The following is a 26,974-nucleotide window of genomic DNA, read 5'->3' as shown; positions in this document are numbered from 1 at the left end:
GGGTGAAGACAGACCATGAAAACATGTACTGTTCATAAAGAGCACAATACCCGAGAAACATTCCAGTCTATTAAACCAACAGCCTTACATCTGCAAGCTTATTGACATGCTAGGGGGTTAGCAAAGTGAACGCTGCAGATTAGTCAGCACATTATTAGAATTTCAGACAAACTGGTTGAGATACCTGCTGCCTTCCCTCTCTGCATAGACTTCGACATTCAGTGACATACAAAAAACTGTTCTTTAAAACTCTGATGGATAACCTAAAAGTACCACCAGTATCATACCAGTAGATGTCTGCAAATTGTTGCCAGAATCAAGTCATACTCCCAGTCAAGTTACATGTACAATAGTTTTCATAATGGAAAACAAACAAGATCATTAAGGGTACTCAATACTCCAAAATCAAGATAATATTTGCATTTCCAGAAGAAATGCAAAGATTCAAATTTTACTGACAAAATGAGTTCTAGAGGACAGCCATCCAAATTTGTACAGCACTATTTCATAACAGCTTTTGGAAAAGGCTTTTAAGTCTATACTAAAAAAAGAAATGGCTCTTCAACAACAGTTGACTCCATATGTAATGCATCATAAGAATCAAAATTAATGAGTTTTTACAGTTTTATGAAATAAATTTTATATAAGAACAACAGGTCACACAACAGAAAAACAAAATCCAGTGTTACATACTTATTCGTGTACTTACAGATTAGGAATTTCTCAAGCTACACATGAACAAACGGCCTAGTTTATACAACAAAAAAAATGCTCTTGATTAACTAACAATACATTGCACACAAGTTTTGACCTTGAAATGATCAAACTACAGCAAGTGTGCCTTATCCCCAATGCAAGTTAATCATCTTGTTTTTAAGAACTACAAAACAAACATTAAAAAAAAAAAAATCATGATTTAAAAAATACTGACATTGGTTCACATTTCTGTGTCCTCAACACTTCTCTACTGATGTTCTCTACAGACTCCAGTATTTTTTCTGAGCAAATTACGTGCTCCTTTTGTGTAAGATCCATTGAAAATTTGCTTTGACTCAGTTTGCTGATGTATTACATACAAACTCTTTACATCCGAAAGCTTCTGGTTCTCTGAAATGGTTGAAAAGGCTTTCTTAAAGCCCACATCAGAAGTGGTGGCTTCTGTTTCGATTTTTCTGGAAACAGCACTGCTTCAGTTTCAGGGGTAGGAAATCGTACTCTATACACTTCAGGGTAAGATTTCTGAAACTAGAAAAGTAAATCAATTTAAACGAAGAATTCACTCATATTTGTCATTTTAAAATAAGAATGTCATATCCATGAATGGAGCAAGAAAATTCCTTCAACACACTCTCTATATCTCTGTATAGAAATTTAAGTTTTGTTTTCCAGTATGGCTTATTCACCATGGCACTTCTAAACAATTAAATGTTATAAATGCCCACGATTATCTACTGCTTTGACAGTCATTATTTTTTTTAGAGGACCATAAATGTAAAAATCCATAAAGCTTTTCAAAATTAAATAAATACTGGAGAAATTTTTACTTACTTGTTTGAGTTTCTTCTTCTTGTCTTTCACAGATATTTCTTTATTCATTGCAATTTCTTCTAATAAAGCTGCCAGCGGTTCCTGAGAGCCAGTTGCCTTTTGGTATTCAAATTCATCTGTGCTGATTTGATGGCAAAATGATGGAGCAGGAAAAGCCGCATCAGTGTCAGCTCCAGCATATTTTATCTGGAGAAAGAATAAAAAGAAAAGTTTTTCTCTGCAACAAATTTGGGAAAAAAGACAAGAACCGTACCAAGTTAACTACTGTGTCATTACAGTCATTAAATGTTACTCAAAGTCATTCAACAGAAAAAGACCACAAATTCTACCTCCTACCTCTTGCACAAATTGAGTGAGTTCTAGTAAGTCAAGAAGCATGAAACATTGGAAGCCCATGTAATTCTTATCTTAAAATAAATGGCTAAGTACTTCAGTGGAAATCAATAAATGTTGAACTAAACATGAAAATATGATATTGGAAAAAGGAAATGAAGTTATGATAAGGTCAAGTACATGTGGATGCCTTCAAAATATTGTGATCCCATTCCTGGAGAAGATGAAGTTGACCAAGATGGGAACATGTTTGTCCCTAAGACGTCCAAGATCTGTTTAGTTTCATTTAACTACATAGTTATGATAGAGTATCAGTAGCCAAAACAAACTAGCTCTTAATATGCTAGCAGAGACAGACAAAAGTCTAAGATACATCAAACTCAGGAGCAGGAGGCATGATTTTGCTATTGAAGCAGAGTGACACAAGGTGTTTTTTCCCACTAGACACCTACTTGAACTCTTTGGACATGTACAACATGTTCCTCTATAGAAGATTTTAAGGAGGATGGAACACTTAATATCTCCTGATAATTGTCCATGAGAAAAGATACTAGCTTAGCAGCAAGCAGTTCATCCAAGTCCATTTCATCCTTAGAGCAGAGAATACAACGGGAAAATGCTTGAACCATCTGAGAAAAAAAAAAGTTTACTTTACTTTTCTATTTATAGAGAAAAAATTGCATGTATTAAAATCTTTCCTAAAAGATCTCTTGACAACAAAATACTCACCATACTTCCGAAAAATAAAAAAATAAAAAAAAATAAGCACTGTGTACTGTACCGACACTGAATGGACCGAAGATGGCTCTTGCCTCAAACAATCTAATGCTGACCTAAGGCATAGAATGGCTGCTCTTCATTTTACTCTCAAGCATTTCACTCGGCCTTTCCAGTCAAATAGAGCATAAATTTCATAATTTTTTAAAAACAACACAGCAATTGAATAGAAGTTAAGTGGCAGAAGGAAACCTTAATGCCATTACTTTCTAATCCTTCAAATAAAATTTCAGGTGCAGCTCACTACATGTAAATGAACATATGAACAAATGAACATATGAACAAATATGAGACTACAAGCTTTCTAGCTGTGTACTAGTCACTGTTAACATTTCTAGCACAGAAGAACAAAGTTTTTTGCTTTGTGATGTAGATTAAACCACTGAAATAAAATATAATACAAAGTACTTGGATTGTATAGGATTCACTTAAAAAAATAACATTTACCTTGTAATTACGTTATTTTTGTTAAAAATATCATTTACAGTTAATTAATTAAAAGTATCAGTCAATAATTCAATTATCTTAATAAAATATCATTATTGTTAATTAAAATCTTCATTGTTACAGAAAAAATTCAGATGTAGACATCCTAAGATTTTTATGGAACAGCTGAGCTTTCCAATGCTCTACTCCTTGCAGAGAACTTAAATGTTAACAAAAAGAAATAGTGGAATAGCTAAATTTTGCCTAAAATAAAACCAATACAAATGTGACTGTGATAATGTCATTTTTGTAGGGCTATTTATATATTTATCACAGTTTTCATTGACATTAGCATAGAGTAGGGGTTTGTCAAATTATGAATAAAAATGATATATAGAAAAGAATGTTTCTGTAGTTAAGTGAAGAACAAAAATGAGTAATGAAATCAGTTGGCACGATTTGCTTTTCTCGTTGCAAAAACAAAAAAATTCAGGCATATATTTTTAACTTTAATTCAAGCAGGCAGTCTGTTTCTCTCACACTTTTTGCAATTATGAAGAACAGAGACCTCATCTTCTATTATTCTGTCATTATTATACTCTCAACAGTCAGTCTGTTTAAGTCTGCATAGAAAAAAAATCAGTGGGGATTTAACTTTAAGGTGGGTTTAACCTTCAAGTCCTGCGCAAGTTTTGCATTTGATCACAAGTTCAAAAGCAACTTGTTCAAATTCAGAGATGTTTTTGCATAATTGGAATAGAGAAACTATTCATCAAATAAGCAAGCCTTACTTTACATATGCTCTCCAGTAAGAGAGAGTAGCTTTTGCTACTCCAAAAGCCTTGTGAGATCTTCTGCCTTATTACTATACATACCAAGACTCTGGTCCTCACTGATTCAGAAAGAGGTGGCAAATCCTTGTTAAAGCTAATTCTTGCCATCATTCTCACCAACAGCTGCAGTTTTCTCCGATTTTCTGGTGGCAGCAGGAGACAAGATATTTGAAGAGCTTCTATAGCCTCGCTGTGTTTTTGCAGCAGACCTGGTTTACCATTCAAAAAAAAATAAAAATAATAATAAAGTAACACAGAAACATTTCTCAATTACCTATTTCCACAGGTATTTTCTAAATATCTTAAGAATCCATCTCCCCAGATTCCTTTTCTGGGAAGGAAGTGTATTCTTCCCAGGTTATCTGTCCTGACTTGCACCTTCTGTAGGTTTTCTTTTTGTGTTTGAGTTTAGCCAGCAGTTCCTTGTTCATTCATACAGGTCTCCTGATATTTTTGCCACTTTCTCTGTGCTGGGATACATTGCTCCTGATCTTGGAGGCAATCTTTGAATTAGCATTCTTGAGCCCCTCTTCCCTCTAGTGCTTTATCTCACTCTAGTAAGAAGATTCCTGTAGATGCTAAAGTCTGCTCTCCTGGGGTTGAAAGTTTGTTGTGAACCTTTGATTCCACTCCACCATTCCAAGGTAACTGCAGCCAAGACTTCCTTGGACTTCAGATTCCCCACAGGCCCCATCCTGTTAGTGAATTACGTAGTACGTCTCCTCACTGGCTTTTCTACCCTTTGGAGAAGGAAGCAGGTCCAAAGAAGGGCAGCAAGATTTATGAAGGGCTTGGAGAACATGTCCTACAAGGAGCACTGAAGGAACTGGAGCTGTTCAGTCTGGGGATAAGGAGGCTGAGGAGAGATCTTATTGCTCTCTTCCAACATCTGAAAGGTGCTTACAGTGCCTTACACTTGGTCTCTTCTGAATGGTGACAGGACAAGGGGAAATGGCCTCAAGTTGTGCCAGGGTAAGCTTAGGTTGGATATCAGGAAGCACTTCTTTACAGAAAGGGCTGTTAAGCACTGGAATAGGCTCCCCAGTGAAGTGGTTGAGTCACCACCCCTGGATGTGTTTAAAAACTGTTTGGATGTGGTGCTCAGGGATATGATTTAGCAGAGGGTTGTTAGAATTAGTGTAATATGCTTAGGTTGTGGTTGGACTCTATGATCTCTAAGGTCTTTTCCGACCTGAGCACTTCTATGATTCTATGATTTGTTCCAGGAATCTTCAAGAGTGTTGTCCCTCCAGTAGATATCATAGCGCTTAAAGGCCCCCAGGACCAGGCCTTGTGAAATTTCCATCTGAGTAAAAGGCCTCATTCACATGTTCTTCCTATTCAGACAGCCTACAGCAGATCACCATCATAATGACACCTGTCCTTGCCCTCGTTTAATCCATAAATTTCGTCTGTTCCTCATCTACTCCCAGGCAGAGCTCCACACACTTCAGCTGGTCACTGAGTAGAGTGACTTCACCTCACCTAAATGTTATTCTTAAAGAACCTGTGCCCATCCCATCACGCCTCTGTGATACCAATAAGATCAGAGACCAACAGGCATACACAAGTAATTCCTCACTTATTCCCCACATTATTTGCATGTGCATAGAGTTAGGTCCCTTATTTGCTTTCCTACTACTAGTAAGAACTATTTTTTGTGTACAAAAAGGAGAGTGAGACATCACAACAGAAGATGAGTTGCCTTCTTGAACTTCTTTTTCTAGCTAAATAGGGAAACTAATAATTGAATCATAAAAAAAGTAAAACAGCATGAAAAAAACACCTGGGAATACTCTAGACCAACCACTCTTATCCTTACATAAGTAATTGAAGGTACTTAAATCAAGTATCCCAAGACATCCCATTACAGCCACATGCAACTTTTTAGACATTTAAATGCCTGTAAATTGGTGTCCAGAGTAGGCTGCCTAGGCAAAGCTAGAAAGATCTGACAATTTCAAACATATACTGATGGTATTTTTAAGTAGATTGGCAAAGTATGAAGATTGAAAACAAAGTAGTTCTTAAAATCCTATACCTTCATGACTTGTATATATTTATTTTTGTTTATAAGGAAAAATTCCATATGGAATATATATATATTTTTTTGTGAAGTGACTTCTTTTCACACTTATTTGAAAGAGTGCACAATTTCTTTTCACTTGTACAGAAGTGTTGATACGAATTGCTCATTCTCATTTTTACATCTGGAATGCTGTGAAATGAAACTCAGTCCTGAAACATACTAAATACAATAGAAAAGCAAAAAAAAGCATGAAAGAGTAGGAAGGTTCTAAAAGATATTGTCAGGAACATTTGTTGCCTTAGCTATAGCTAAAAATTAAACTGTCTTTGAAGCACCAGGAATACATTTCTTGTTACATCCCAGACCACTTACCTAACACACTAACAAAAACATCAAAAAAATTAAATGTAAGAAGTGGTTCTTTCATCTGGCCAAAGTAGTCCACTATTGTTTTGAAGACATCTCTTTCAAATCCTGAATATGTAGGTTGCTTCAAATCTGAGCAGATGGGCCCTATTAAAAAAAAAAAAAAAAAAAAAAAAAAAGTTAATTTGCAGCTAATCAACTGTTTGCTATTCCAGCCACTACAAGTGCAAATTCATGCAGGAAAGAAGCTTAGATACACTATTAAAAATAGTTTATTTATATTTCTAACAGATCTAGTGAAAACAAACATAATTGAGGGAAAAATGGAAATACTTTAACCTTAAGATATTTCAGTGAAGTGAACTGCACTGACAGGAGAACATATGCTGACTGACTGATCTTTTTCAACATTGTTTTCAAGGCCATTATCAGAAAAAATACTGACTATGAATATCACTGATATTTGGTGAAATGCTGATGAAGTGGTGAAACATCATGAAGATGATTTTTTTCTTAAGTGACATTTTAGGTTCTATTCCAAGTTTACTTACAATTTGCTAGGCATTTCATTGCTGACAATATCCAGTGAGGTAGGTCCTCTGCACAAGGGAAAAATTAAAAAAATGTAAATGAAAGTGTTACTCAGGTGTTTGTTTTTTGTTGTTTTTTTTTCTAGTACAAATTCTAAGATCATAGTGAACTCAAAATTCTTAATGACGTTCCTCTTATAAAGTAGACTGAAAGGAAAAAAAAACAGATTGCTACTTAATATAGAGAGAAATAACTTCTGTCAGATTACAAACATATTATTTTCAGTGCTTCAATATCAATCAGTTACAACTGTTGCAGCTTAATAAGGAAAACTGTATCATATAGTATTAATCTGCCTTGCAAAATCTAACCAAACATATTGGATTTTCTGTAAGGGACTAGTGAATGTGTAAAGTGGTTATTTTGTACTATGCATGATGAAAAGCATTCATATGTTCAGTTTCGTCATTTCTGAAAAGAGGAAAGCAATATCCTGAAGTCTTCCAACTGTCTGGAGAACTAACACATAAATGCTTTAGACATGGTTACTTTCATAAACCAAATCAGGTTCCTACCTGATGTTTCACTTCTCTACAGATCTTGTGGAAAACATGGTTACAATATTAAGTAATCTCTCATATCATATTTAATGTTTCCCTAGTGAGAAAAGCAGTTTTACACGGTGCTTCTTTCAAAATATACTGACTGAAAACGCAAAAATTAAAAGTTCTAAGCCTCCCTGTATATATTCTCATCCTTTCTTTGTTTTTTTTTTTACTACATGTTGCTCTCTTGTAGACACTCCAGGCACAGATAAGCTGACAAAGGCAGCTTCAAAAAATACATCCCCACAATTCTAACTGAAAAATGTCAGTTCCTTCACCTTTGTTCAATATTGCTGTGATGGTTTCACGCTAATAAGTAGGCTAAACTTCACCATACAGTTCTCATTCCCTCTCAGTCTCCCAAGGGAAGAAAATATGATGAAAAAAATTTGCAAGTTGAGATGGGGCAGATCACTCACCAATCAGTGTCACAGGCAAAACAGACTCAAGGGAAATTAATATAATATGTTGCCTATTGATAATAACAAACTAAAGCAGTGAAACTGAAAGCAAACTACAGTCTGTCCCGGAGTTGACCAGATCAATCTATGTCCGTGACAGGGGCAACAGGCCTCCTCACCCCAGTCCCACAAAAATGGGAAGGAAGGAAGGGAGGAAAAGAGCAGCAGCAGCAATCTATGGAGGAAAACTTATTTTACTATAATATTGGAATACAAGATAACACAATATGTACAATTTAATGTACATTGCAATGCATTGCAATTACATTACAATGAAATTGAGATTAATAAATCAGACAAGATGAGAGAGAGAGTTCCCAGGACCGAGTCAAACCTGAAAAGCTTGGAACGGCTAGGAAAGCACCTCCAGCACCCACTGCAAGGCAGCAAGAGAGCGCCCCCCCCACCCGGAAGGGCCAGATCCCGTGACTGCTGTAATGTACAGGGATAGGTACCTGGGATTGGGGCAGTGACACTTTAATGCCCCGTACACTACATGATGTTTTGATGTGGAATACTGAAACCCAAAAACAAAAAAAACATAGAACCATGACACAGTCCCTACCGCCCAGTCATCTAGAATGGGATACCTAATATCTAGATGTAGTTTTCTGTGCGGGCTTCCCAAATGTTCCATTTCTCCAATACTCTCCAGTGTGAGTCAGTACCACAGAGTCCACCCTTCAGGAGTTAAATGTTCAAGTATGGATCCTCCACGGGTGGCAGCTCTAGCACAGGACCTACTCCAGCAAAGAACTCCATGAACTGCAGCATCTTTCAGGACACAATTCTGCTGTGCTGTGGACTCCTTCACAGAATTCAAGTGGGGATATGCTCTGGGCCTGGAGTGCCCCCTGGCCTTTGCCCTCTTACACTCCTCTCTCCCCCTGCTGTTGTGCAGCATTTTTTCCCTTTTCTTAAATACAATCTCACAGCATGACTCACTGGATCATTTCTGGCTATCACTGGGACTTTTTTGGAGCCAGGTGGCACTGGCTCTGAGCTGGCATGGGGCAACTGCTGGGCTCTTCTTACAGCATCCTTCTTGCTGCCAAAGCTTTCCCACATAAACCTAATACATGTACTAAAGCAGGGATATTAAAATGTGAGGATGGAGAAAAGAAAACTGATTCTTGCTGTTGGGGTGCACAACAACAGTACATTTCATAAAAACTCTAGTTTTTTTAATGTGGTTATAAAAGTGTAAAGTTGCTATGTATTTGTATAAATCAGAGTTATGTTGTTTTTTAAAAATAATAAACTACAACCTAAGAAGTTAAACAAGAACTTCTGAAATACTCACTTGATTTGTCTTCTAAAGTGACAATGCCTTGCTTATTGACATTGTATGCATTTTGGACAATATGCTTTGAATTCACAAGCTTTGTATCTATCACTTCATCCAGGCAATCCAAACCCAAGACTTTTTGTAGTCTGTAAAAATACATTAAAAACACAACAAATACATTAATACTCTAATTTGCAAGAAAATATATAGCATTAGGGCAGATACAGTTGTGAAAGAGACCCTTTACACTTATTATTTAAGTCATAAGCATGCAAAGGAAGATTAGAGCAGACTGACACTATTCTCTGATCACACAGTTTCCTATGCTACACTGCACTAGATCAAGTTTATTACATAGAGATAGTATGCCAGGCTTAGATGAAAAGATATCATAATGTAAAATTATCTAAAGCATATTTTTGCAGGACAAAAAAACGTTCTAAAATAAGGTATTTAGTTTTGCATAGGATATTCCTTATGAAAAATGTAAGGAATTTCTCTAAGACTTCTAGACATAGCTATTTCTTCATATTAAGTTTTGTACTTTTCATTAAAAGGCTTAATGGTGTCTTACTTCTACATGAGTTCTTCAATTTCATAACAGGAGAAGGGAAAGATTCAGGAAAAAATGTGATAAAACAAAACAAAGCCCACACAATAAAAGAACTGAAATAGTACAAGAGAAAGAAGTCAGGAAGTACTGAAGTTTTCTTGTGAACTTGACCTGCTGATTTTGCAGGAAAGTTAGTATTACTAACATGCATACTCACCGTGACAAAGTCATTGATTTCCATATCTCTTCTATGTTTTCTTGTGTTAACTCCCTGCGGAAAACAAGCTTGCATGCTGGTACTTCCCCAATAGCTATACTGTGACGCTTGTACCACATTTCAGAATTCTAAAATCAGAAGGAAAAAAAAACAGCACTGCTCATTAGCCAGTGATTTTTCAAATACTTAACAGTGTAACACAAATGTGTTACAATGCAATAATTTTAAAATGTCTTAAAATCTAGCAAAATCTGCAAGATGCAAGCATTTTAGCTTTCATATACACAGCATCTTTTCTCTGTTACTTAGCATCTCCAAAGCTGAAAAAATGATCTGAGTGGCCATTAAAATCCACATTAAAAGTCAGTGGTCTAGAACACAGTTCACATCTTATTCAGGACCAAAACCAGTTCATATCAACTACCATACTAAGACTAAACACTTGTTTATAGAAAAATTATTGGAAAATTTTTAGATGAGATGAAAACTTTTTTTTTGTTCTTGTTCACTGTATGTTGATAATAATTAAATAGTAAACTTACTAGCAAGTTCAAAACAGCAATAAAGTGAAAGCACACAGTTACAGATAAAGACATCCACCATATCTAATCTATCATTATAAAAGAGAAGTAAAGAGAACACAAGTTCATGTGACTATTATCCTTTACTCAGTCTTCACATTCAAGTTCAGTGCTTGAAAATTGTCATCAGATAAGTGCACATACAATGCAGGCTGTGTTCATAGCATACTCTGAAGCAAAGTTCTGGATCATTCCTAGTTACTGTGCAATGATTTGCACCACAGCATTCCTACATCAAATTAACAGCATTCTTTATGATCACAACTAAATCATAAAATGCACTCCAGGAATGCACCTAATCACTCCAACTGCTAACAGTCACTCTAGGACACTAGACTTGAGATAGTTTGAAATGTAAAAAAATCCTCCGCAATTAATATCTGGCTTTCTGCATCAGTATTTCACTACCCAGATCCCTGTCTATCAATTCACGCATAGCCAATAAGCACTCTATTTGATGCTGCAGCAATTTAAGTTTTGATTAAACCACCTCAAGTTACCTGTCCACTTCACCTTTTTTTTTTTTAAAGGCAGCTAGCCTTAAAAAATAATAATAATAATAATAAAAAAAACTTTTTTCCTTTGCATCATTTGCATAGTGGCACATCTGAGACAATTGTACATAAACAGACATTTGATAGCATTTTCCAGGACAGGATGCTTGAATGGAAATTTAGAGCAAACAGCTGGAATCTGTAATGCATTACAACTGCAGCAAGTACTTACTCAGTAACTGAAACACTCTATTTTTTTTTACTCGCCCTCTGCACTACCTTTTCTTTCCTCCATATAAATCTTTTTCCCACTATTGCAGTTCTAAGGACCATGCCTCTACATAGAACTTGCTGCACATGCAAAGAACATTTGATTTGCATGTAAATAATTGCATTACAAGTGTGGAATAGCTATTTGCTCAGAACCTCTTAATGTTCAGCAGAACAATAGGAACTGCTTTTCCAAACAGGCTATCATTCACCAAGAAATCCAAGGCAAAAGTCTTGCACTGAACAGCATCAATAAAAAGGCTAAAATTCTAAAAGAAATCCCAACAGTACATAAAAAGGATGAGAACACAATTTAAACAGAAAGAAAGGTTTAGAAGAAAGGAAATTCAAAAGGCCTAGGCTTTTAGTATATAAAATATAAAACAAGTGACAATTTCTTTTTAACAATAAAAGCAATATTTTTTCCCAACTTTGTAAAAGCTGGATCAATCCAAGTGAGCACAGAGCAGAATGATTCTCCAAGCTCACCAAGTATAGCAACAGAAGGAGGACAGCTTCTCCTTCAACACAATGTATTCCTTGTAGAAAAGGAAACGTAATCACCAGCAACTTTACAGTATATAGCAAGGAATTATATTATGCATGTTCTCCAACATGAAGTGTCAGAATAGAAGTTATGTTGTAAGCAACAGTAAAGGAATTATTATGTCTTATATGATAAGAAACACGTCACTTGAAATAGAGCACACTGAGATGCAAATATATTGGCAAATGCATCCATGCTGAACTAGGACGCTAAGTACATAAGTCTGTAACAGAAAGAATACTCAAAGCCAAAATCTTCAGCAAATCATTAAGAACAACTTTGCTCCACACAATTAGGTATTTTACGTTCAATTCTCTAACCAAGTAGTTTGTGGCACAATGAAGAATTCCTGATTGAATTTTGCTTTCCAAATGTGTATAGGTCTGGAGAAATTAACTGAGTATCTTACCGTCATGATGGATTTCACAGGAATGTGTTCTTGGGAAGTGCCAGCCTTTGGATCATTCCAATCTGGAAATTTAATGACTTCCTTTCCAAATGAAGGTTTCTTTGGATATGGCTTCAGTGGTGAGGAAGGAGGAAATCTATAATTGGAAAACACTTTTAAAACTTCTGAACTTCACATTATTCCATATTTACCAAAGGAAAACTATGCAAGTAAGCTTTCACAAGTACAGCAAAAGCCTTGGACATTTACAAAGCACCTTAATTGCCTGAAGATAGGTGTTAAGTAAAAGGTCAAACATCCTAGGATGAGTCATTTGACCTTTATCTGCTTTTCCAGAATAGCTGAAGCCCTTTGTATATTCTATGATGTAACTGAAAGCCTCGGGTAGATGTCTTTGGTGTATCTCAAACAGCACCACTTGACTATTCTTTAGAAGGTGGGTTTCTGCTGAAAAAGCTGTAGGTAGGTTTTTCACCATGTGCAAAGCAAAGATACAAAGATACATGACCTATCATTTGCATTTAATTAGCATGCACACAAATCAGTGCATAAAGTTCTGTCCGCATTACCATATTCTTTTTGTCTACATGCTTTCTATGCAAAGATCATATCTTGCAATTTGGAGTCTTTTCCAGCTGGTTGTGAAGGAAACTTTCACCTTTTAATGCATTTCAAGAAGTACCTTGAAGAAATTGGCAGAAATAAACCCTAAGCTAGACCTTATAGGTACTAGAAAACAATCCCCACCCTGCTGGGAGCGTATGTAAAAAAAATTAATGACAGCACATTAGAAATAAATCTGATTATAATCTTCCCATCAATCTGGCTCAGATCAAATCTCATTTACCCACACTCCCAAGTTTTAGATGCTAAGATTCCTGATGCTCTAAGAAATTGCTTTTACCTCCTTCATCCCCTTATCAGTGTGTGAAGGACAGTTATAGCTATGCCTAAGCAACAAGAACTTGTACACGAGTAGATATCACACAATCATATCCTGCCATAACGTTTTTCATACTCAAGATTTCTCAAGTTCTCTAAAATTTTAGTCCACCTTTTTAATCTCAACATCTAATTAGCTTTCACATTAATTTTATTTTCTAGTTTTATTGGGTTAAGAATCTTTTTTTTCTTTTGCTTTACAATATTCTCAGTAGTTTCCCATTTCCCTTCTAGCTCATCCTAACACCTGAATCTGTCAATTTCCTCAACCAGGAGAGAAGCTTCCTTGAAACCAGAAAAAGTAGGTGCATTCCTCTCTTCTCAAATAAGATGTCGTGATTTTATGGCCTTCTTTTAAATCAGTATATCAGACAGATCTAGAGAAACTCCATGACATAGCATTACAGTAAGATTCATATGGTCAAGCTTTTGGACGGACGGTGAAAAGTCTCTGGTTTCTACACAAAAATAACCCAAGAATTAGATTGAAACTGAGAAGCATTCCAAAGTTGATATGTCAAGATTTACACTGTTTTCTACAAACAGCACTAGTTTTAGCAGTTTAGACAAGCAGGTAGCAAAGATACCTTTTTGTGTCAATTAACCTTGAATTAATGGTGTAACAAATGTCACAGATGAAATCCCAGACATCTGAAAGCAACAAGAAGACTGAAGGCAAACACTTGAAAGGAATTAAGAAATTATCATGCAAGAAGACAGCAAGGCCAGCTGTCCAGCTGAACTAAGTGCCTCTACACCAACACATGCAGCTTGGGAAACAAACAAGAGATAGAAGCCACCAGTGGCTCCTGGAAAACCACTGTGTAGTTGCCATCACTGAAACCTGGTGGATGATTCCCATGACTGGAGTGTGGCTATTGACAGCTACATGTTGTTCAGGAAGGACAGACAGGGAAGGAAGGGAAGAGGCATTTCCCTCTACATCAAGGAATAAATACTGTGTGAAGAGCTGCCCCTGAAAAACAGCCATGAGCAAAGTAAAAGGCTACAGGTGAGAGACAGAGGCAACAAAAGAAGCTTTGTGGTTGGTGTCAAATGCAGGACACTTGATCAAGCAAAGCCTGTTGATGAAACCTTTCTCCAGCTACAGCAGACACAATGATCGCAGGTTCTCACCCTGCTGAAAGACTTTCAGCTACCCTGGCATCTGCTGGAAAAGGAGCACAGCGAGCTGCAGGCACTTGAGTTTCCTGGATTACATCAAGGGTAACTTCCTGAGCAAAGTAATAGACAGCCCCATCAGGGGGATGCAATACTGGACCTGTTGTTCACTAACATAATTGGAGCCTGCCTGGGCTGTAGTGATAATGCGGTGGTGGAGTTCACACACACTTGAGGGATACTGGATAGGCAGAGACTAAAATCAGGAACCTTAATATTAGGAAAACCAAATTCTAGCTCTTCAGGAAGTTAGATAACAAAATTGCAATGGAAATAGCCCTCAGTGACAAGGGAGTGTAACAGAGCTGACAGGTATTTAAGGAAGCTTTCCTTAGTGCTCAAGAGCTTTTCATCTCCACATGAAGGAAGTTAGGGAAAAGGAGGCATGGCTGAACCAGGGAGCCTGTTCATCAAACTGGAGAGCAAGAAGAAAACGCACAGGCAGTGAAAGCAAGGACAAGTAACCTAAGAGGAGTATAGAGGTACTGCTAGGCTGAGTAGGGATGGGATTAGGAAGGCCAAAGCCCAACCAGAACTGGACTTGGCAAAGGATGAAAAGAAGAATGAGTCCCGCAGGTACATCAACCAGAAAAGTACAGTGAGCAACAAAGGTAGGCTGGTAAAAAAAAGATAAGGAAAAGACTGAGATACTCAACATCTTTACTTCAGCCTTCACTAGCTGGTGCTCTACACACAGCCCTCAAGCAGGTGGTTCAGAAGGTGGAAATTGGCTGAGCAGTGCCCATTCTGCTGTAAGCAGAGATCAGGTTTGTGATCATCTGAGGAAACTGAACATCCATAAGTCTATGAGTTCCACTGAAATGCACTACAGCGTCCTGGGGGAATTGGTTGACACAGTCAAAACACTCTCAACGGTATTTAAAAACTCCTGGTACTCAGATAAAGTCCCTGGTGACTGGAGAAAAGGCAATGTCACACCCACTTTTAAGAAGAGTAGAAAGGATGATCCAGGGAGCTATTGACCTGTTTGCCATACCTTGGAGCTCGGTAAGATCAAGGAGCAGATGCTCTTGGGAGCTGCGCTAAGACATATGGAAGAGAGAAGGGTGATGCAGAATAACCAGCATATTTTCACCAAGTGCAAGTTCTGCCTTATCAAGCTTGTCACTTTTTAAGATGGCATAACTTTGTCAATGGACAAGGAAAGAGCCACCAGTGTCATATATCTGGACTTCAGTAAGACCCTTAATATAGCACCCATAGTACTTTTCTCTTCAAAGTAGAAAGATACGGATTTGATGGGTGGACTGGTCTACAGATGAGGAGCTGGTTGCAAGACCATACCTACAGAGTAGTTAGCAGTCAGTGGCTCAATGTCCAGATGGAAATCAGTGATAAGCAGTGACTCTTAAGCATCTGTATTGGGACCACAGCTCTGAAACATCTTCATTGCCTCAACAGCACGATTAAATGAAACCTCAGCAAGTTTGGGGACAACACAAAGCTGCATCTGGCAGCTTACATGCCTGAGGAATCATAGAATGAATCATAGAATGGCCTGGGTTAAAAAGGACCTCAAACATCATTGAATTTCAACCCCCCTGCTATGTGCAGGGTCACCAACCAGCAGACCAGGCTGCCCAGAGCCACATCCAGCCTGGCCTTGAATACCTCCAGTGATGGAGCATCCACAACCTCCTTTAGCAACCTGTTCCAGTGTGTCTCTGGGTGAAAAACTTCCTATACCCAACCTAAACCTCCTCTGTCTCAGTTTAAGACCATAATGGAACGGGGTGCTATTCAGAAAACTAGACTGACTAAAGCAGTGGATCCAAGTGAATTTCACAAGGTCCAACAAAGCCAAGTGCATGGTCTTGCACCTGGGTCATGGCAATTTCCACTGCCAGTACAAACTGAGGGACAAAAGGGTACAGCACATCCCTGCCAAAAAGGTCCTGGAAGTTTTGGTGGCTGTTAAGATGGACATGCGCTCTCAAAGTCTAGGAAGCCAATCGTATTCCCGGCTGCATCAAAAGAAGTGTGACAGCAGGGCGAGGGATGTGCTCCGACCCCTCTGCTCTGCGCTGGTGAGGCCTCACCTGGAATACTGCATCTAGATGTAAAGACCTCAGTAAAGGAGAGACCTGTTGGAGCACATTCAGAGAAAGACCACAAAAATAATCCAAAATATGAAACACTTCTTCTACAAGGATAGGCTGAGTGAGCTGGAGCTGTTCAGCTTGGAGAAGAAAAGGCTGCAAGGTGATCTGATCACAGACTTTCAGCATCTAGGGCTTTAGGAAGTAAGGAGATTCTTCAGCAGGGTCTGCTGTGATGGAACAAGGGGAAATGATTTCACACTGAAAAAGGGATATTTAGACTGAATATAAGGAAGAAGGGTTTTTTGTTGTTGGCGGTGGTGGTTTTTTGTTTGTTTGTATTTTAAATATTTTAAAATCATTGCAGGGAGCTGGACTAGATGACCCTCCAAGGGTCCCTTCCAATTCAAAAGGTCCTATGATTCTATACTAGCAGTGCACATGCCCTTTTAATACAATTGCTCGATTCCAAGAAGCATAAAGCCTGAAAGCTTCCAAAACTGGAACATATCATTTATTGTTTTAGACTAAATTGAGCCATTAGGTCAGGAGTCACCAACCCAGAAAGCATACTATTTTTCACATTGACAATTAATAATTTTCCTAACACTTTCAGGCAAAACAATATTTGACAGCACATCTTACATGTTCTATATGAGTACTTCAGTTATACAAAAAATTATGGAAATATCTAACTACTTTGATTTCCACTGACAACTCTGCATCATAGCATATAGTTGCAGTTACAGTCCATTAACATGGAAATCTACAGGCAAGATATGAACCAAGTCAAGATTTCCAGTGTAAGTATTATCAATGGAAGTAAAAGCTACTTGTGTTTCAATTTATATTAGGATTGTAAGACATTTGTATCTAAAAGATTAACTTTAGTGAAGTCCACCAGAGGGAGCTGCCAGGACATTAAATATGTGAGCAAAGGCAGGCCAGAAAAATAATGTTTAACCCTATGTATATGGAAAAGAAAGGAAATAACAAATATACAATTCTGTGCTACCATTTCTACACCAAAAGTTGCTTTAAGGCAAGCATTCCACAGTTCTTCAAAAGTATTTTGTGAAACCTCTAGAGACCTTGCACCCTCCTCTCTCATCTTTTCCAGTTTCTTCAGAATCCCTCTCCTCTGCATTGGTCCTGAAATATATACATGAAATTATCTCTAAAACCAAGTACATAGCCTTTCTATTCCAATCATTAACATAACCCCTAGAAACATGAAATACACTGACATGATTATTAATTATCTTCTGTCACTCTCAACATATTTTTATGCCAGCATCCTCCGATAGTCTTCCCACCAGAAGGTGATTTTCAGCTGTATAAACCAGCTCATACCACATCATTCCATTACACTTAACCTTTAGTTCCAGTTTAAAGTCAAGGTGCAAGAGCCCCTCAGCTTTTTGAATCACTGGGTAGTTCATGGGCAAAGTTATCAGTATCTGCTCCCTCTTCCCACCCCACACAGCAGCCTCAAGCAGATAGCCAGAAGAGTTTAAGAACAGGACAACACATTAAACTTCCTTTTTTAATGATTACATTAAACCCCTCCAATGAGGCTAAATTTGGAGAACACATTCAATTTTTATTCCTCCAAATTTATTTAAAGTTTCTCCTACAAAGATTGATCAAAATTGGTTCAAATATTTAACTTACTTGGCTGAGAAGTTGTAACACTGAGGTATAGGGTTTTTTTTATTTTTGCTTTTGTTATTTTCTTCAGAATATTAAACCAAGAACTTGCAGCCACTAACTGAAAGATGTCATGCAGCAGTAAAGAAATTTGAGTCAGTATTAATTTGTTAACTGAATCGATCACAAATCCAACTGATTTTAAATAATCTGCACAAGTTTGTAAACAAAAAATGTGGTTACTTTATGAGAAAAATATCTCAGCTGTATTCTGTTTATAACAACAGAGAAAGAATTACATCATACGTATCTTTTACCCTTGAAGTATTCTAAGTTAACAGAGAAAATGAGCAGTAGTGAAAAGCAGTGCTTAGAGCACAGATGTACGAATAAGAGAGAGGAAAAAAAAGCTAACACTTCAGTTTAGAAACTATGAAAGATAATACAGCAAAATAAAAAAACTAACTTCACACCAATTGGAAATTCAACATTACACTTGTAACGATTTCTTAATATTTTCCATGGAAAAATAAAAATACAAAATAATGCTTTATGAGAAAGACTCATAAGCAGAAACATAACATTACTGCTTCCATTTCTTCAACAGAAGATTCATCACAATGTAGGTTACAAATTCATGCTAAAGATAATGTTTACTTTTACATTATTAAACAGAACAATGTAAGAATGTAAGAATTTAGAACCCACAATTTCTTGATACCCAAGCCTTAACAGATGCCACAGGAAGTGAAAGAACCCCTCTAAACATGCTAAGCTTTTGACTCAAATAGATTAGTTTATCTCTGTTAACAAAGTACAAGTTAAGAGGTTAGACAAGGATAAACAAACAATTATCCTTGATGTAAGTAAGAATTTCTTTCTTTCAGGAGACTTTCTTAACTAGAGAATATATCTATCGATGATCCAAGGTGTAAAGAAAAGTGCTGTTGCAGATGATACTTAAATTCAGATGGCCCCTCTTCTCTGAGAAGGAATGGAAATTTCATCCAAGGCAGATGGGGGTAGGGTTGGGGAAGGAGAACTGGAGCTGGACACTCAGTATCATACCCACTTTTATCAGCACTTTTCAATACACTTTCAGTTACTGACAAGCCTGAGATCTATCAGCAGCATAAAGACTCTGCCACCTTGTAAAATCTATAAACAACTTTGTATTTGTAACATGAAATCAAGTGAAAAGTTCCTATAAAAATATATTGAGAAAAAAAAAAAAATCAAGCGTTAAGTCCTGCTACTTGACATCACTAGGAGAAAGTGTCTTTAACAGAAAGGAGAAAGACACACTGATACCTCTGCAACAGCATTTTTCAGAAATATCTGTAAGACCAGTACATAAAAGCTATTAACGTTTTCATAAAACCTACGTTTTCCACAGCTACGATACATAGCTTTACCTATACAAATGGCCATCATCTTGAAAGTCCTCTTTGCCCCATCTTCCTTTAATATCTTCAATAACATGATTTTTCAGGAATTTTTTAAGCAGCTTAACCGTTTGACTGCGAGTCACCTCTGGGCCAAAGTTTTGGTTAGAGCCAAGTAGTTCATGCAAACAGTCCACTGCCTCCGAGGCTTTGAAGCAACGCTCGTAGCTTTTGAAGCGGCACCGATGCTTCCTTAGAGGCATTCCAGCACGGAAGAGTTCGATTATCTCATTCCACTAGGAAGGAGACACAAATCAAACTGTTACGGGAGTTCTTCCACAGGAAGCGTTTTTAGTTACGCAGAACACAGATTTGGGTAGATTTCGTTCACCTGGGCAACAAGCACACTGAAACCCGAACTTTCATTTAAACACCAGAGATGTGCAAACGGACACAAGAACACGGCAGCCAGGACACCCACAGCCCTCCGCTCCCGACGGCTCAGCGGCTCCAGGGGGAAGTTCGGCCGCCCCTCACCCTGTTAGTGAGGCGGAGGACCGGACCACGGCCGCCTTCCGCAGGGCCGATCGCCCCGCACGGACTCACCTCAGGTAACACCAGCACCCGGCGTTGTATATGAGCACGCCTCTGAGCGCGTATCTGAGCGCGCCTCAGGTCCCCGGCCGCCGGGGAAGGCTGCCCGGACAGGCCCGGGGCCGCAGCGCTCGGCCCTCAGAAGCTCAGCTCTACGGAACCGCTAGGGAGAAGCTCCCCCCGGGACTAAGTAAGGATGCGCAGGGCTCCGAGCGGGAGCCGGCCCAGCGGGCGTTCACTCACCAGCCGGGTGGCGCGGTACGGCCCGGGCCCGACGAGCCCCGGCTCCATGGACGCGGCCGGGCCCCCCGTCTCCACGGAAACCAGCAGCCGCACGCACTGCGCCCGCCGACCGTTTGAATCAGAGCCCGCGAGGCGTCGCTTTCGCCCATTGGGCGCCAGTCGCAGCACCTGACGGGCCCGTCGACGTTTTTGATTGGTGGAGGGAACACCTGTCCCGCCCCCGGCACTACGCTCTCGGCACGGGGAGTGTCGCGGCCCTCTCCTCCCAGCAGTCCGGGCGGAGGGGCGGGCAGTGGGAGGGGGGGTGGCGTTGTGCGGGGTTCGGCTTGGCTCTGTCACGCCCAGCTGCCAGCCCGCCCTTTTCCCAGTACGGGTAGAGAGGAAAGCTCCCTCCCTCGGCTCTAACGGCTGAGCTAGCCCAGAGGCGGTGAAGAATGGCGGTGACTGGGCAGAGTAGCGCAACGCCTGCTTCCTGTTGAGCACAGCGGAGGGATAGATGGCTAAATTTTTAAAACGAGCGTGAAGTACTCATCGCCTCTGCTTCCTGCTAGGGCAGAGCAGTGAACGTTTGGGAGAGGGGCCGAGGATTGAGACTGGAAAACACCTGCAAAGAAGGTGAGCTGAGGTGTGCAAAGAATGGTGAATTAGCACGGTGACTTCACGAATTCACAGAAAACGAATAATAATAAAATGCAGACTCAATTCCTCAGGTGTAAGTAGTGGTATTTGTCTCTCTCCTGTCATAAGCCTAAGGGACACACAGTCTCAACCTTGTCCCCTCGTTGCCATCACGTGTTCACTGTGAAATGGTTCCTGTAGTACTCAGCTCTGACATACAACTGTTAGGTAGGAAAAAAGCCAGCTGCCCGTGTGATTCTCACAAGCAGCAACCCAGGATGGGATTAATAACATTAATGTTAGGGTAGTATGGTTAGGTCATGGTTGGACTTGATCTTTAAGGTCTCTTCCAACCTGAGTAATCCTATGATTTTGGAATGAAGCACTTAGGATAACTGTTCTGTATGCAGCCCCTGATTGCATACCCATACAACACACAGAAACAAAAGCAGTCTGCAAGGAATTACATAGCTGGACTCTAAAGCAGCCCTTGCAGACAGCCTGTGGACTGATAAGCATCTCCTGCTTAATTAAATCTTGATTCCCAGCAACTGGCTGCAGAGGCAGTTGGCTGCTTCACAACTGCTGGACTTGGGAGATTTTCCTGGCTCCTTAAAGGAGTCTAGAGATGCTCACTTTGGAGCTCAGTTTTGACCATGCATTGTCACAGCTTCAGTGTGTGGAAAAAAATCAGATATTGGTCTAAGTTGCAGACTAAGAAAATAGCGCACAGCCCCTCACACTCTGCTGTAGGCCACATTCCACCTAAACTGTGACTGTGTGCAGCATCTCTTACTTCTGGTAAAACTTCCAACCAGTTCTGATCACTGCATGTTCATGCATTTGCACCACTGGGGTGGGAGCAATAACAGCAAAGTGGGCAGCCAAAACTATGAGTTCCTCAAGAGCTGGAGTTACCTACAAGACTACAGAGAACTCTTTCTTCATCAGTACTTATTTAACACATTATTATACAACACGAGGTTTTGGTTCTGAGGAGATAAGCCCCTACTTTGGAAGCCAAGGGCACACATACAGTCTGGCATAGTTTGAGACTTGGTGTCAGTGATGGCATTTCCCCACTCAGCACTTCGGCTGGTATGAGTTTGTGCAGAATCTCCCTCCATGCTCAGCCAGGGAAATCAAACTCAGCACTAAGGATTTGAGGATTAAGCACCCAAATGAAGATCATGATATATATCACACACCAATCAAATCCTAATTTAACTGCAGTCTGCCATGAGAGTTGATAGCCCCAGAGAATAAATCATGAAAAGGTAAAATATAAATTATTTTTATTTGTTTTATAAAGAAGATTCATATGCAGCTTTGTAAGAAATTATTCGCAACATATGTCCAAGATAAAGTTTAAACTCTTTTCGCATTAACAGTACATCAATGTTGCTATCCCCATAAAAGTATCTAGGTTACAAAACTTATTTTCTTGGAATTGTACAACAGGGAGGCAATTCAAACCTGCACCAATATTTTGTGTATTTGAGAATTCCACAGATCAGATAAAGCACAAAGCAAAAAAAAAAAAAAAGAAAAAAAAAATCACAAGCTTATTTTTTGTTAGCAGTGATCATAATAGAAAACAGTACATTTAAAGGTAACATTGATTTAAACACCTTTATCTCCTCATTTAAAGGTCTGTTGCATGAGCCATTTCCTTAATGAACTCATATGCTACAAACGCAACTTGAATACAAATAGCAATGTCCTTTAATTTCTGTGTATGTGTGGCCCTAACAACCTGCCTACCCATGGAAAACACCATACGAGTTAATCCCATATCTGGACTGAACCACCTCTACCTACCCTACCCTCAGGAATTCAGAAAATGGCTCACATCTGTTTTCCCAGTCTGAAGGAACAGAGACAAGGTAATTGGTCCTATTAATACAGAAACATTAACCTTGAGATGTTAAGCATAAACAATAGTAACAAAAAACAATGATAAAACTCCATGAAGACTTCCAAGGGAGGTATTTTTATAGATAATGAGAATGGAAGAAAATACAGCATATTACAATCATGGTAGCTGACATTCAGATTTCAATCAAAATCAGTTTCTTTACAACTTGTGACGACTTAAGATTCTTATTACTTGATTACAGGATTTCCTCCTCCCTACAGCGTAGCCTACCTATATCAAAATATATTCCTAGACACAATGACTAATAAGAATACAATAATACTATGGTGAATAAATCAGTAGTTTGTTTTGATCATTACACTGCAAGACAGTTTAGATAATCCCCGTATTAGTAGTTTTCCTACATCTTGAATAATGTTTAAATGAGTAAAAGTTTCTTACATGAAATGAATTCTCAGTAAAAGAATGTATATCCAAAATTCTCTATTCAAATTAAGTGCCATATTTTAACAGATTAACATACATTCCTTTCTTTAAAGTAATATAATTTGTAAGCAGATTTTATGTATTAGCTATACTCATAATATGCTTTAGGTTCAAGGATGATATTTACTGATTTCTTTTAATAAAATGCAGCTAACTGTCTCAACAACTTGTAAACCACTAGGGTGATGTAATTTTTCCCTTAATGTTCAAAGTACTTTGTACTTGTCATACACATTTTAATTTTCTGATCAAATACATTTATTTTCCTGCATCTTCTAGACAGGTGTGATCTATCTGTTCATTTCTTGCAGGGAAGACATGAGCAAGTTGTTGGAAAAAAAAAAAAAAGCCTCCTCCCTTCCCCACTTTTTTTTTTTTTTATTATTTTTTTTTTTAAATCAAATCCACACTGTCCTCTTCTACTTCCCAAATTCTGAAACCCAAATAACTTACAGCAAAAATACTAGGTCTGCTTTGGAAGAAAACATACAAAATATACACGGTGTAGTGTGTGCACCCAATTTTCTTGATTGTCAAGTAGTGCAAGTTTTAACTTTGACATACACATTTTTTTCTTTTTTTTTCGTAGGCAAGAGTTTTTTTTTCACTGATCTTTGCTGATGCCATTTTTTGTCATCTTTGGTAGTCTCTGTCCCTTCGTGTAGGCATGGTACCAGAAGTGGAGAAACAAGACTAAAAACATAGAGCCATATAGCCAAATAATAAACATGAAAATTGGATACTGGTATGGACAATCATCCATGACATAGATTTGTCCTATGTGGGCTGTAATCATAATGAACTGAACCTGGGAAAAAAAAAAGATAAAATCAATACTTGAGTTTAAAAGACAAACTTTCTACTGACATTTAAAAAGATTTAGCGTAACTTACATCTATAAAATGCTGGGGGCTTTTTCAGGTACTGAGATGTAGCATTAGATGCTCCTCAATTGTTAGTGCATTGAGATTAAAGACAGAAGTGCCAGGACAATATGAATTATAGTCAGCACTGAGAAACCCATACTACAGGAAAAGGAGTCCACACTGGTCAACTCGGAAGAAACAAGTAATTTGACAGTGACCAGTAACTAATGGGACATTCCTCTGGTGAGCTAGCCAGTCGAACAGAAAACACATTAGGATTTATGAACATTAGTTTTCTTCTAGCTCTGACCGCATATTGTCATGTGACACAAAAGGCTGCAGATCCCAAAAAAGAATGGAGGACTAAAACAAAATTTCCACAAGACCGCCAAGTTAATAATCCACAGTTTATACTGCCAAGACAAAAGGCCTCTAAATAACTTACAAATATTCAAGGTAAATCATTCCCAGTTACACAGAGAGGTGTTTGCAAGCAGTAATTCCTTAGCCAGAAGCTAAATTAATTTTGAATTAACTCAGAATTTCGAAAATTCAGCCAGTAGACCAACTGTATGATATTTACATGAATATAAAAGGCATAAATATATTGTACTGTCTGTACTAGCCACAGTCAGCTTTCTGAGAGATGTTGAAGTCAAATGGAAAACTACTCACAAGTTGGATAGTTGTCATGTACTTCTTCCACCACAAGTATTTATGATAGGCCGGTCCCAAAGAACAGATTCCATAGTAAGTGTACATGATAACATGCACAATGCAATTCAATAAGGCATGAAATGTTCCTAAGCCACCTGTAAAAAAAACAAAATAAGGTGGCATATTGCACTGTGCACTAAAAGGACACCTCAGGACTCAGCAGTTTGAGTCAAAACCTAAAAAAAACACCACAAAGCCTATAGGAGCCTGTAGACATTGATTAATCCTCCAAGTATTCGACTAGAATGGGGGTGACTAATTCTCATCACAAAAGTTTATCCAAGATGTTCCAAAACAGCAATAAAACTGTGTTGACCTTAAATAAAATGAAAATCACTAACATCTTGAAATGAAAGATGTTTATGAAGAGCATTTGATGTATGCAGTCTTCCACCTGCTTTATACCTATATTTATCGTGATGAACTTCACAGAGCATTGGAGTACAAGTAATAAATCCCCAACAAATCTCCAAGGAAGAAATCATAGTTTCAGACAGAACATTTCTTTAATTACAACATAAATGAAGGCCTCACAAATCTGTGCTCCATCTCAAAGGCATGCATACAGTGAAAATGAAATTTAAGGCCAAGTAACAATACTCTGGGGCAAACTCATGACTGGAACTGGGAAGACAAAAACAGTCCATGTAGCATGTGAAGAAATGTTTCTTTTTCCACTGGATCAACAAAAGAGTTAGATAATTTGGCAGAAGGTAATTTTAAGTAATTAATTAAATTTTACAATACAAATTAAGAAGTGGCAAGCTATTTTTAAGAGAATCATGAACATGAAAATGTTGAGCCATCAGGAAGAAAGCAAAAGAGAAAGAAAAAAAAAAAAAAGAGCAGACACTTGGTGAGAAACATTTGTATCCAAAAGCCGATTTGCCGTTGAAAAATCACTTAAGTTAAAAATAAACCTTATTTTGTGATTTTAGTAGCTCTCACTGCCTCCAGCTTGATAGATCATAGCTGCTCCAGCTGTGATTGCAAACTGTCTTTGAAACTAAGCTATTTGTGTTTTTCAAAAATAATTTGAGTGTTCTCACAGTCCAAAAGGACATACTTTTCTTGGCCTGCACAGTGAATATGCAAAAGAAAAAATAAATAGTTAAAGCAGAGGGGAAAAAACAACAGTACAAGAATATGGTCCAAAAAACACCACTATAGATATATACAATACTTTGTTTCCTGTTTGTATCACATCAGGAAAAGCTTGGTCAGTAGAGACCACAACCACATTACTTAGAAGCAAGGACAAACTGTGACAAAGCTGAATACAAGATTATCATCAGCAGGACTGAAATTCTTGGAAAAAAATAAATTGTTAAACACAACAGTATTTTAAAAAATTAATATAAAGATTAGCAATAGAGTAGAAATAAACACAGCTCTTCATGACTGAGCAGGTGAGAAAACAGACCTTGCACGGTTTGCTGAAAGTATTGGTCAAATTATCACATGGGAAACTTGAATCTAGGCAAACTCAGAAGCCTATATCTGGTATAATGATCCAATGCCCAGGAAAGAGGCAGAAAGTCACTTATAAATGGGATCTTTTCGAAGTTGAAGAGGAGAGGCTATTAGTCACTGGGATTCTTTGCACGTCTATAGACATACTAAGCTGTATGCTGAAAAAAACTAATTACAATTTTCTCATTAATTTGAATTCCAGTTGTTCATCAACATTTGAAAAAGAGGTGATCAAGCTTCCTAATAACAGAAATTCAGCAAATGCAGTAAAATTATATCCTTCCATACACAAGGAAGATCTGTATACTGGGCTTGTTCAGAAGACCCCTATGTAAGTTTACTGCACTGCTTTTGAGGCTTGTTTTCACATTCATAAAACAAGAACTAACATATCAGATGTTATCAGCGTAGTTCTATTCATCAGCTTAACTGCTTTTTTCTGGGAGGAAAAAAGCACATCAGAAAACATGAGTAAAGAAACATGTACAAAAAAACCATATTTCTTGGTAAAAAACTCCTATAAGAAAAAACACTCCACACCTTCCTACAGATGTACTGCTAAAGGAGTATGTATTTCTCCATTATGCAACTACCAGATGACTATTCTCATG

The 26,974-nt window shown here is 38.1% G+C and overlaps 2 protein-coding genes across 5 annotated transcripts in view; both read right to left on the bottom strand.

Annotated features, from left to right (window-relative positions):
- Nucleotides 1–700: 700 nt before the first annotated feature.
- DEPDC1B (DEP domain containing 1B) lies at nucleotides 701–20,372 on the bottom strand. Its single transcript, XM_042875359.1, has 11 exons — nucleotides 20,325–20,372; nucleotides 19,518–19,783; nucleotides 12,269–12,404; nucleotides 9,968–10,095; nucleotides 9,213–9,343; nucleotides 6,864–6,911; nucleotides 6,319–6,459; nucleotides 3,960–4,126; nucleotides 2,334–2,510; nucleotides 1,549–1,734; nucleotides 701–1,245 (listed from the first exon to the last, which is right to left on the bottom strand). Exons 1-11 carry the CDS (start codon nucleotides 20,370–20,372, stop codon nucleotides 1,084–1,086), a joined length of 1,590 nt encoding a protein of 529 aa, XP_042731293.1. The 3' UTR covers nucleotides 701–1,083.
- Nucleotides 20,373–22,220: 1,848 nt separating this feature from the next.
- ELOVL7 (ELOVL fatty acid elongase 7) overlaps nucleotides 22,221–26,974 on the bottom strand; it is a 31,569-nt gene continuing 26,815 nt past the window's right edge. For all 4 annotated transcript variants that reach the window (XM_042875489.1, XM_042875490.1, XM_042875491.1 and 1 more), the window contains exons 7-8: nucleotides 24,849–24,985; nucleotides 22,221–24,115 (exon numbers count right to left, since the gene is read on the bottom strand). In XM_042875489.1, the coding sequence (XP_042731423.1) occupies nucleotides 23,912–24,115; nucleotides 24,849–24,985 (341 nt within the window). In that variant the 3' untranslated portion in view covers nucleotides 22,221–23,911. The remainder of the gene's footprint in view (nucleotides 24,116–24,848; nucleotides 24,986–26,974) is intronic.

Source organism: Lagopus leucura, unplaced genomic scaffold, assembly GCF_019238085.1.
Source record: "Lagopus leucura isolate 7727_CA_CO unplaced genomic scaffold, USGS_WTPT01 Super-Scaffold_100014, whole genome shotgun sequence".
Lineage (NCBI taxonomy): Eukaryota > Metazoa > Chordata > Aves > Galliformes > Phasianidae > Lagopus > Lagopus leucura.
This window is presented reverse-complemented; position numbering and strand designations above follow the sequence as displayed.